Source organism: Eptesicus fuscus, chromosome 20 (assembly GCF_027574615.1).
Source record: "Eptesicus fuscus isolate TK198812 chromosome 20, DD_ASM_mEF_20220401, whole genome shotgun sequence".
NCBI classification, from domain to species: domain Eukaryota; kingdom Metazoa; phylum Chordata; class Mammalia; order Chiroptera; family Vespertilionidae; genus Eptesicus; species Eptesicus fuscus.
In genome coordinates, this window is record NC_072492.1 from 27,254,425 (window position 1) to 27,266,915 (window position 12,491).

At 41.6% G+C, this 12,491-nt stretch overlaps 1 protein-coding gene across 8 annotated transcripts in view; it reads left to right on the top strand.

The window, feature by feature from the left end:
* Positions 1-12,491, top strand: part of RAD51C (RAD51 paralog C) — a 68,465-nt gene that overhangs the window by 21,427 nt on the left and 34,547 nt on the right. For all 8 annotated transcript variants that reach the window (XM_054709843.1, XM_054709842.1, XM_054709841.1 and 5 more), the window contains 3 exons: positions 5,050-5,116; positions 6,033-6,093; positions 12,419-12,479. In XM_054709843.1, coding sequence (XP_054565818.1) covers positions 5,050-5,116; positions 6,033-6,093; positions 12,419-12,479 — 189 coding nt within the window. The remainder of the gene's footprint in view (positions 1-5,049; positions 5,117-6,032; positions 6,094-12,418; positions 12,480-12,491) is intronic.

Sequence of the window (12,491 nt, forward strand, 5' to 3'; positions counted from 1 at the left end):
ACCCACTGATTGGTGCCAGCCCCAACCACTCTGCACCATCAGCAGGTACGAGTGGGGCCGGCTCCCTTAGCATGTGGGAGTGGTGGCAGCGGGAGCAGGGCTGCCAGCAGACGGGACCGGGGGCCATGGCGGAGGGGGCGCAGAGGATGGGCTGAGACCCGCTCCTGTTCCTACCGCAGCCTCGTGGCCCATAGTTCCTTTCAAGGTGCACAAATTTGTGCACTGGGCCCCTAGTATATAGATAAGTAGAATCATGCAGTATGTGGTCTTTTCTGTCTGGCTTCTTTCATTTAGCGTAATGTTTTTAAGATTCAATCATGTTGTAGCATGTATCAGTACATTTTATTTATCTTTCCATTCATTGAAGGACGTTTGGGTAGCAGAAGTATTTTTAAAGCAGTGAAGTTAAATTCAAAGTGATTGATCACTATTTTGAAGACTCATTCTTTTTTTTTTTATATATGTATTTTATTGATTTTTTACAGAGAGGAAGAGAGAGGGATAGAGAGTTAGAAACATCGATGAGAGAGAAACATCGATCAGCTGCCTCTTGCACACCCCCTACTGGGGATGTGCCCGCAACCAAGGTACATGCCCTTGACCGGAATCGAACCTGGGACCCTTGAGTCCGCAGGCCGACGCTCTATCCACTGAGCCAAATCGGTTTCGGCTCATTCTTTTATATATATATATATTTTTATTGATTTCAGAGAGGAAGGGAGAGGGGGAGAGAAATAGAAACATCAATGATGAGAGAGAATCATTGATTGGTTGCCTCCTCTACGCCCCCTACTGGGGATCGAGCCTGCAACCCAGGCATGTGCCCTTGGCCAGAATCGAACCTGGGACCCTTCATTCCACAGGCCGATGTTCTATCCATTGAGCCATACCAGCTAGGGCTAGTGTAATTATTTTATAAAGTAGAGGCCTGGTGCATGAAACTTGTGCACTGCGGGGGGCTGTCCCTCAGTCCAGCCTGCACCATCTCCAATCTGGGACCCCTCGGGGAATGTCTAACATCCCTCTCAATCCGGGACTGCTGGCTCCCAACCGCTTGCCTGCCTGCCTGCCAGCCTGATCACCCCCTAACCACTCCCCTGCCAGCCTGATCGACGCCTAACTGCTCCCTTGCCAGCCCGATTGTCCCCAACTGCCCTTCCCTGCCAGCCTAATCGCCCCCAACTGCCCTCCCATGCTGGCCCGGTCGCCCCCAACTGCCCTCCCCTGCTGGCCTGGTTGCCCTCATCTGCCCTCCCCTGCCGGCCCAGTCGCCCCTAACTGCCCTCCTCTGCCAGCCTGGTCGCCCCTAACTGCCCTCCCCTGTTGGCCATCTTGTGCAAGGGCGTGATGGCCAATTTGCATATTATCTCTTTATTATATAGGATATTTGCTAGTAGTGCACATTCTAATTTTGAGATGTTGAAAAGCTGGTAAGCAGTATGTATGTTTATATTTTTCTCAAGATAATTTATTGGATAAACTACTCCCTAAACCTATCTGATTAGAACTTTCTGCAAAGATGAAAATGTTCAGTTTAATACAGTACTTGTATGGCTATTGAGCACTGGAAATATGTCTAGTGCTACTGAAGAACTGAATTTCTGGTTTTATAATGTAATTTTAAAAAGCTATTTGTACAAAAAAAGTGTTGGTATAACTAATTACCTCAGTTGCTAGAGCTTAAACACTTGGTAGCATGCATAGTAAAGGGTATTTATATATTATTTAGCATGTTGGGGATGCCAGTGAGTCATATATTTCAGTTAATTACCAATTTCAGTTTCTGCATAGCTTGTTCTAATATTCCTGGCCTGAAACACATGGGGAAGCCACTATGGTACTTAAAGGAAGAAGAACTAGAAGAAAGTCATATCATACAGTTGGTGCCTAACTGAGATCTAGCTGGATCACAGATACCTCCTTTGTAGATAAACAAAAATTTTAGGGTATTACCAAACAGCCTACCCTTTCTCAAATTTTTTAATGAAACATGACTTTTTCAGAGTAGATCCCTTTCCTCATTGCTTTTCATACAAGTTCTGTATCAGTTTCAGTTTGCAGTAGTAGCAATCTTATATCTAGGGGGAAGACCTGTATTGGAAGAATATTTAAAATAACCATTTCTGGAGAATTTTGGATAAAAATGTGCCAGATAAATTGACTTTTACTGTACTAAATCAGCCTTAAACACGTTCATTTTCTCTACTTTAAAGCTACTACTTTCATAACATGGGATTTTTTTCTATAGGCCACTATTTAATCCAAAAGAATTAGCAATACTTTTAGTCTTTAGTGCCATCTGTGACTAAAGTACATCTGTATCTATTATCAGTAGACTAGTGTCACAGTTTGGGGTCATTTGATCCGATTACTGTATTTTCTTTTCCTGCAGTTTTTCTACTTTTATGGTACATTCTTTGACTTTAGGTCTCTTCTCATAATTCTTTTTTTTTTTTAAATATATTTTATTGATTTTTTACAGAGAGGAAGAGAGAGGGACAGAGAGCTAGAAACATAGATGAGAGAGAAACATCAATCAGCTGCCTCCTGCACACCCCCCACTGGGGATGTGCCCGCAACCAAGGTACATGCCCCTGACCGCAATCGAACCCGGGACCCCTGAGTCCACAGGCCGACGCTCTATCCACTGAGCCAAAGCGGTTTTGGCCTCATAATTCTTTGCCTTGGTTTCTTTTTTATTTCTGTAAAATCATAAATCATAATTCTGTATTTGTTTCTTTCCTAAAAATGTAAGCATTGAGTTATTAAGAACTTTATATTCTTTTGAATAAATATATTCCAGAGAGGCCACAGTGCTAAAGAGCACAGAATCAATCTTTCTAAGCTTTTGATTTTTTATGTGTTAAACTGGAATAATCCTATCTAATAAAATGGTAATATGCAAATTAACTGTCACTCTGTCACAAAGCTGGCAGCGCCCATAGCGGCTGGGGCGCTGGACACTGGTGGCATTGCCCCAGCGACGAGCCCCAGGGTCTCATGTGCCCCGGCCCGCGGAAGGAGGGAGGAAGGGTGGGCGGGCGGGCCCCTGGCCAGGGCGCGGGACACTGGCATTGTTGGAGGCCGGGCTGAGGGGACCCCCCACCCCCTCCTCCGTGGACGAATTTCATGCAGCGGGCCTCTAGTAACAAAATGCCTCATTCATAGAGTAGTTATGGAGATTAGATAAGATAATGAAGGTAAAGCACTTAGCATGGTTTCTGGCATGTGTTAGGTACTTAAAAGTGTTTATTACTGCTATTGGACTGGTTGTTCCTATTGGCTTATACAAAACTTAAACTTAAAAGTTTGAATTTTCCTGATTCTCGCATTTATGATGTGTTTGTTCATGCTGTCTTTAGGCCTTTATGTGTTACTAGAGGCCCAGTGCATGATTGAATCATGCACGTGTAGGGGGAGAGTTGGGTGCCTGTCTGCTGGTGCCTGAGCGGACAGGCACCCAGCTCCCACGCTTTTGCTTTTGATTGCTGGTGCACCAGGCCTTTCAGAAGCCTCGGGCACAGTGAAGGCTTCTGAAAGGCCTGGTGCCTGAGTGGACAGGCACCCAGCTCCCACACTTTTGCTTTTGATCGCGGGGGAGCTGGGTATCTGTCCGCTGGTGCCTGAGCGGACAGCCACCCATCTGCCCCGCTTTTGATGGTCCACGGTGGGACGTGAGCTTGCTGCCCCAGAGGCCCCTTCTGTGCCGCAGCACAGCCATGGTGCAGACGCTGAGCTTGAGCCACTGCTGGTGACCTGAGCTCAGCGTCCTGCCGGCCCAATTGGCCCCTCCGCCCCCCCCCCGAGTCCCGCCCCCCCGTGCCTCCTGACCAATCGCAGGCATAGCGAAGTTACGGTCAATTTGCATATTTGTCTATAATTAGGTAGGATTATTATACTAGAGGCCCAGTGCACGAAATTCATGCACGGTGGGGGGTATCCCTCAGCCCACCCTGCACCCTCTCCAATCTGGGACCCCTCGAGGGATGTCCAACTGCCTGTTTAGGCCCGATCCTGGTTGGATTGGGCCTAAACGGGCAGTCGGACATCCCTCTCACAATTCAGGACTGCTGGCTCCCAACTGCTCACCTGCCTGCCTTCCTGATTGCCCCTAACTGCTTCTGCCTGCCAGCCTGATCACCCCCTAACCACTCCCCTGCCAGCCTGATTGATGCCTAACTGCTCCCCTGCCAGCCTGTTTGCCCCTAACTGCCCTCCCCTGCAGGCCTGGTCATCCCCACCTGTCTGTCCTTGTAGGCCTGGTCCCTCCCAACTGCCCTCCCCTGCTGGCCATCTTGTGGCAGCCATCTTGTGTCCACATGGGGGCAGCCATCTTGTGTGTTGGAGTGATGGTCAATTTGCATATTTCTCTTTTATTATATAGGATCTTTACTAGAGGCCTGATGCATGAAATTCGTACGGGGGCAGGGTGGGAGGTCTCTCAGCCTGGCCTGCACCCTCTCGCACTCCGGGACCCCTTGCTTCTAACCACCTACCTGCTCCTTGCCACTTGGCTTGGTGCTCCTTAGCGCTGCTGCGGAGGCGGGAGAGGCTCCCACCACAGCCACTGCACTCGCCAGCCGTAAGCCCCGCTTCTGGCTGAGTGGTGCTCCTGCTGTGGGAGTGCACTGACTACCAGGGGACAGCTCGTTCATTGAGCATCTGCCTCCTGGTGATCAGTGTGCATCATAGCAACTGGTTGTTCTGCCATCAGGTTGATTTGCATATTATGCTTTTATATAGATAGATAGATAGATAGATAGATAGATAGATATAGATTCTTCCATTTTCACAACAAAGAACTTCTTTGTTCTTGTTTGTTTAAAAAAAAAGTTTTATGTTCAGTAGACATGTTTTCAGATAAGTTTTAAAAATATTATCAGAAAGGTTAAGTTTTAAAAATTAAGTTTTAAAAATATTATCAGAAAGGTTTTTATTACCTAAATAATATTTCTTTAGATTATATTCAGAATACTAAAATCACAAGACTATTTACTTGGTAAGTTTTAGGGGAGACTCATCTAATTTTCTCACATTTTGTTTTTATAGGTAATTTTAACTAATCAGATGACAACTAAGATTGATAAAAATCAGGCCATGCTGATACCAGCATTGGGTGGGTAATAATCCAATAAACATTTTCAGTTAAACACATTTTCTCTACTTTTTTAATTTGATGCTTATTGAGTACTGTAAACTCCATGAAAGCAGAGACTGTATGTGTCTTATTCACTGAGAAATCTTAGCACAGAGCACTGTGCCCTTAAATACTGACTCATCCTTTCAGTTAACAAACATTAATTTAGCATCTACTACAGTGATGGGCAACCTTTTGAGCTTGGTGTGTCAAACTTCGCCAAAAAACTGAGCATAACTCGGGTAGTGTGTCACTTTGAGGAAAAAACATTATTTCACAAATGTTTCATCCTCGGCATGCGGCCGCCTCAGCGGCCACGTGTCATCAGAAATGGCTACGCGTGTCAGTGCTGACACGCGTGTCATAGGTTCACCATCACTGATCTATTTAGAAACTGTTGTGTCAGGTACTAAACTTATAATATTCATATGATGATTCTTGCCTTCAGAAAGCTCACGGTCTTAGGAGTAAGAGTGAATCCATTCAAATACAAATTACACTACACTGAATAGATTTATTTTGTTTTTAACCCCTCAGTCATGGTCTTGTTAGAATACAATGCTTCAAGATTTATTTATACTAAAATCTTTAAGAATAGTCTGTCAGAGTTTTTGCTTTTTTTCTGGTGGTTAGAAATGTTAGTCTTAATATATGGAAGATTGACAAATATGTTCATTCAAACTAAAGTTTACTAAAAGTAAATAGAAGATACTGATCTGCAATATTTTATTAGATATGTAAAATTCCATTAATCTCAGGATGTTACCAACATACCAGGTTTAAAGTATACTCTCATTATGTTAAATCAAGCAAAGTAAAACTGTATTTAGTCAGATGCATTCTGAGAGACTTATAACCTAGACAATATACAATTATTGTGTTCTTCTTCCCTCAGGAGAAAGTTGGGGACATGCTGCTACAATACGGCTGATCTTTCATTGGGATCAAAAGCAAAGGTCAGTGTAGAAACAAGTTAATTATTCTGAATATTGGGTTAACTATACTAAACACCAGTTTCTTAGAGCTAGTCCAGTGGATGAAATCTACAGTGCCCCATGAACTAAAGCTTTTGTTACCTTGTCCTTAATCACCTACAGCAAACAGAAACATGTTTTTATCTGCACATTTAGCTACATAAGAAATGCTTTGGAATTTTTAATGATGGGCTGCACTTGAAATGAATAGTGGGCCAAAGAATGCTACCTTCTAAAGCTCTTAGAAATCAAGTACCATTAGCCATGCAGAAGGAGGTGGGTACTTTGTGTTCATGGAAGGGATTGAAAGGATAAAATTGGGAAAAAAGGTTAGTTTTAGGACTAATTTATGTGGAAAATAGGATGGCTTTTCTTAGTTGTTGCTTAATATATTTCTTGTATAAAATTGTGTTTTGTTTTCTTTTGTATTTTCCTGCCTTGCTTTTGTTATCCAATTACTTACCTGACTTTCACTGGTATTGTTCTTTAAAATAAAACTATGACAGCGTGAAACCTTTGTATTTGTTTTTAAAGCTGCTGAGCAAGTGAACAAACCAGCTTTTATTTTCTTTAAAATAGGCAATTGAAAGCTGCAAAATCTTTTATCCTGCACTTCTAGAAATGTCAGATTTATGCTAGACTCTCTGCTTTGAGATTAATTGTCATAACCTAGAGAACTTGGTTTTGAAATGCTCTAATGAAAGGGGAAAATTGAGACAGCTTGTGGGCAAAGATAGAAAAAAGGATTACTTAAATACATATTGAGTCTGGTCAGTGTTATGGTCTAATTCTTTATCTGTATTTCTTTGTTCTTTTAAAAATGTTTTTATTGATTTTATTTTTTTAAATATATTTTTATTGATTTCAGAGAGGAAGGGAGAGGGAGAGAAAGATAGAAACAACGATGAGAGAGTCATTGATTGACTGCCTCCTGTACGCCACCACTAGGGATTGAGCCCGCAACCTGGGCATGTGCCCTTGACCGGAATCGACCCTAGGACCTTTCAGTCCGCAGGCCAATGCTCTATCCACTGAGCCAAACCAGTTAGGGCTTGTTCTATTTTTTTAAAAAATATTTTTATTGATTTCAGAGAGGAAGGGAGAGGGAGAGACAGAGATAGAAACATCAATGATGAGAGAGAATCATTGATCGGCTGCCTCCTGCACACCCGCTACTGGGGATTGAGTCCGCAACTCGGGCATTTGCCTCTTGACCAGAATTGAACCCGGGACCCTTCAGTCTGCAGGCCAATGCTCTATCCACTAAACCAAACCATCTAGGGCAATAGTTTTGTTCTTCATGGTTTGAAACCAGCTATCTTTAAGTCATTAAAGTTGCATGACATCTTGTATGTGCTTTAAATTTTAGTTTACCTTGAAAGGAGCACACTGGAGGAAAACGGTTATGAAAATGAACACTTTGAGTTTGAGCAGAAAACTAAAAAACCTTGACTAGCCAAATATATATTGAGAATTGAATTTAAGTATCCCATCTTATGACTCAATCCCCACCCTTCACCAGCAACACCTGATTTTTATTTTTTGACTAATGATGGAATTAGATTCTAATAGAAATACTAAAACATTCTAATAATGGAATATCATTCTAAAAGGATTACTTTGGTCTCTATCCTGCATATTGTGCATGTTTTTCTTCAATTTATATATTCATGATAATATGAGACTGAGATTGTTCAAAATTATACCACTCTTTGCCAAGAAGATCTGGTGGTAGAGTGGAGTAATATAGCAACACCCCCACATAGTGTTTCATATGTGCTTTAGAGCACAAATTGTGCTTCTGTCTTGTTTCTTCCTGACCCAAACTATGTAGTTCAGCCATATGTTAAGCTTCATCTCAGCTGGGGCCATGAGCCAAGTGATTCTTTGGTTTAGTTTGTTGTTTAAAAAGATCTGTTGAGATGCAGACATAAAATATAAAATTTCATTTTTTACTTCGAAATTGGAGGAAGGTTTTTAACCTGAATATTAAGGCCCATTTGACTTTAGGATCCTTTTTTTATTGCTTATTTTTATTTATTGATTAAAATATATTTTTATTGACTTTAGAGAGAAAGGGAGAGGGACAGAGAGAGAGAAACATCAATGATGAGAATCATTGATTGGCTGCCTCTTGCATGTCCCCAGCTGAGGATTGAACCTGAAACTGAGACATGTGCTCTGACCAGGAATCGAATTGTGATCTCCTGGTTCATAGGCCAACGCTCAACCTCTGAGCCACACCAGCCAGGCAGCTTTAGGATTTTTAATAAATACATGCATGCTTCTTATAAGCTTATTTACTTATTAGCCTGACTGGTGTGGCTCAGTGGTTGAGCATCGACCCATGAACCAAGAATTCACCAGTTCCATTCTTGGTCAGGGCACATGCCCAGGTTTTGGGCTTGATCCCCAGTGGGGGGGCATGCAGGAGGCAGCCGCTCAGTGATGTTTCTCTCTCATTGATGTTTCTACCTCTCTATACTTCTCCCTTCCTCTCTAAAAACATAGATATTTTAAAAAGCTTATTTACTTTTTAATGATTTTCTCAGAAAAATCAGATGAACTAGGTCCTTTTTTGGATATGGTATTAGATACTAATTTTTCAGAAGGTTAGCTAATTTTATATTGAGTCAAAAAGATATTTTTATAACAAGATGGGTTGAAATATACCATGCCTCTATTTTTCTGTTATATTTTGCATTAATATGGAGTAGTGACTCTAAAAGCATTGTAAAAATTTATAATTTTGCTTCCTTCTCAGAATGCATACAGTTGCAATTATAAAGTAAATGACATTTTGGATTCTGCTATTTTCATCCTGAAAGTACAGACTTAAACCATTAAGTTAATGGACCATGGTCTCTGATTGCCTCTCTTATGAATTGTGCCTGAGTAGAGGGACAATTTCAAAATTGAGAGAGTAACAGATTTTTTGAAAACAAGTAGACATTATGTTATATGTAAATAAATGATCCTTTTAACTCTGTGAGTCTATGATTTTTCTCTAAGTTAGTGCAGTTATGTCATTTTTTAAAATTTGTGTAAAGTATACATAACTTAAAACTTAACATTTTAACCAGTTAAGTGTACAGTTCAGTGGCGTGATGTATATTCACGTTATTGTATAATCATCACCACCATCCATCTCCAGAACTTTTTCATCTTCCTATACTGAAACTTTGTACCCATTAAACACTAATTTTCCATTCTTCCTTCCTACCAGGCTCTGGCAACCACTATTCTACTCTGTCTCTATAAATTTGCCTACTCTAGGCACCTCAAATAAGTGGAATCATACAAAATTTATCCTATTGTGACTGGCTTTATTTCATTTAGCACAATGTCTTCAAAGTTAACTCTAGTATGTGTCAATTTGTTTCTAAGACTGATTAATATTCCATTATATGTATATACCACATTTTTTTATCCATTCATCTGTGAAACATTTGGATTGCTTCTACCTTTTGGCTATTATGAATAAGTTATATCAGTTTTAAAGTAATTTTTAAAAGTTTTTGCTTATATTTGTTGCTGTTACATTAGAGCTTAGAATTTTATTTTTCAACTATTTTCAGCTTTCAATTTTATGTTACTTACTTTGTACAGTACATAATAAAATCCTACCTAAATTTGTTCTTTCATGACAGTGATTTTTCTGGAATAATCATTTTTAAAGAATGTGTCTTCCTAGCTTATTTATCTATATACTAAAGGCCTGGTGCATGAAATTCGTGCATGGTGTGTGTGTGTGTGTGTGTGTGTGTGTGTGTGTGTGTCTGTGTCCTTCAGCCTAGCCCAGTGATAGGCAACCTTTTGAGCTTGGTGTGTCAAACTTCGCCAAAAACCGAGCATAACTCGGGTAGTGTGTCACTTTGAGGAAAAAACATTATTTCGTGATATTTATAGGTTAAATAACATAAATGTTTCATCCTCGGCATGTGGCCGCCTCAGCGGCAGCGTGTCATCAAAAATGGCACTGACACGTGTGTCAGAGGTTCGCCATCACTGGCCTAGCCTGCAACCTCTCCAATTTGGGACCCCTCGAGGGATATCCGACTGCCCGTTTAGGCCCGATCCTAGTAGAATCAGGCCTAAATGGGCAGTCGGACATCCCTCTCACAATCCAGGACTGCTGGTTCCCAACCGCTCACCTGCCTACCTTCCTGAATGACCCTAACTGCTTCTGCCTGCCAGTCTGATCACCCCCTCACTCCCCTGCCAGCCTGATTGATGCCTAACTGCTCCCCTGCCAGCCTGATTGCCGCCTAACTGCCCTCCCCTGCCGGCCTGGTCACCCCTAACTGCCCTCCCCTGCCAGCCTCATCGCGCCTAACTGCTCTCCCCTGCTGGTCTGGTCCCCACCCAACTGCCCTCCCCTGCAGGCCTGGTCCCTCACAACTGCCCTCCCTTGCTGGCCATCTTGTGGTGGCCATCTTGTGTCCACATGGGGGCAGCCATCTTTGACCACATGGGGCAGCCATCTTGTGTGTTGGAGTGATAGTCAATTTGCATACACTATTTTATTAGATAGGATAGAGGCCTGGTGCATGAGTGGGGGCTGGCTGGTTTGCCCTGAAGGGTGTCCCGGATAAGGGTGGGGGTTTCCTTGGGGCGTGGGGCGGCCTGGGTGAGGGGCCTATGGTGCTTTGCAGGCTGGCCATGCCCCCCGTCGACCCAAGAATAGGCCCTGGTATCTGGGATTTATTTATCTTCTATAATTGAAACTTTGTAGCCTTGAGTGGAGGCCAGGGCTGGCCAGGAACCTTGAATTCCTCCATTGCCGGGGACAACCCAAGCCTCCGGCTGGTTCCAGCTCCATGGCCGCTGCCATCTTGGTTGGGTTAATTTGCATACTCACCCCTGATTGGCTGGTGGGCTTAGCAGAGGTACGGTCAATTTGCATGTTTCTCTTTTATTAGATAGGATATAAAAGCCTAAGTGACCATAATGTCCGACCGGTAGCTATGACACACACTGACCTCCAGGGAATAGACGCTCAATGCAGGAGCTGCTGAGCTGCGGTGACTTGGCGGCTGCGGTGACTTGGCAGCTGCAGTTCTCGGGTGACGCACCTGGAACCAGAGGAGGGAGCTTGATTCCGGGGTGCATCACCCAAGAACCACCCTTTCGCAACCTGGGACCCCTCGGGGGAATGTCAGAGAGCCGGTTTCGGCCTGATCCCTACAGGCCAGGCCAAGGTACCCCACTGGATTCCTGGATTCGTGCACCGGGCCTCTAGTGTTAGTATAAGATGAGTGTATGTTTCTTATGTATATCCTAAGAAATTGTCTTAATACTTCTATAATACACATAAAAAAAAAACAAAATTATTGCAGAAAGTTTGAAAAATATAAACAAAAAAATCTTTATAATAACTTTTAATTGTAGTCTTCTAGTTTTTTTATATATGTGTGTATACATACTCATAAATGCAGGATTATACAGCATAACTTTTACTTAATGTAATATTAAAATTTTTCTATTTCATTAAATGTTTCTTCCACTATGTTTTCTTAAGCATAAACAGTATCTCGTCATGTATAAAGTACTTTATTTCAGTGATTTTCAGCCTTTTTCAGGTCATGGCACACATAAACTAAGTACTAAAATTCTATGGCACACCAAAAAATACATTTTTTGATGGTCTGACTAAAAAAATAGGTATAATTTTGATTTATTCACACTGGAAGGCTATTTATTGTGTTAGCTGTTGTAATTTTTTATTTGACAATCAAAGGGAAAGAGGTCAGCGCAACAAAACTGGTCAAGTATTGCATATTTTAAAATTTTTTGCAGCACACTGATTGAAAATTGCTGGTTTGTGTTTTTTATTTTTATTTATTGATTTATTACTTTTTTTAGAGAGGGAGAGAGTCAGAGAAACATTGATTTGTTGTTCCACTTATTTAAGCATTCATATTGGTTGCTGCTTGTATGTGCCCTGATGGGGGGATAGAATCCACAACCTTAGCATATTGGGTTGATGCTCTAATCACTTGAGTTATCCCACTAGGGTGAAAGTTGCCGGTTTATTTGAATCATTCATTGGACTTTTAGGTTGCTTTAAAATTTTATTTATATAAACAATATAAGTAATTGTTAATATCTGTAATAATTATCACTAGTACATGCATACATATAGCTATTGTTTGAAGGGAGTACTTCTGATATTTCTTTCTGTATCCTTAGAGAACAAAATAATATAATTATATTTTAAAAAATTATAAATTTAAATGATCAAGTCAGTCACCTGAACTAATTAAGATTACGTGTTTGTGTTTTGTTTTGTTTTCCCTCTAAGCAGGTTGGCAACATTGTACAAATCACCAAGCCAGAAGGAATCTACAGTACTGTTTCAAATCACAGTCAGTATTATT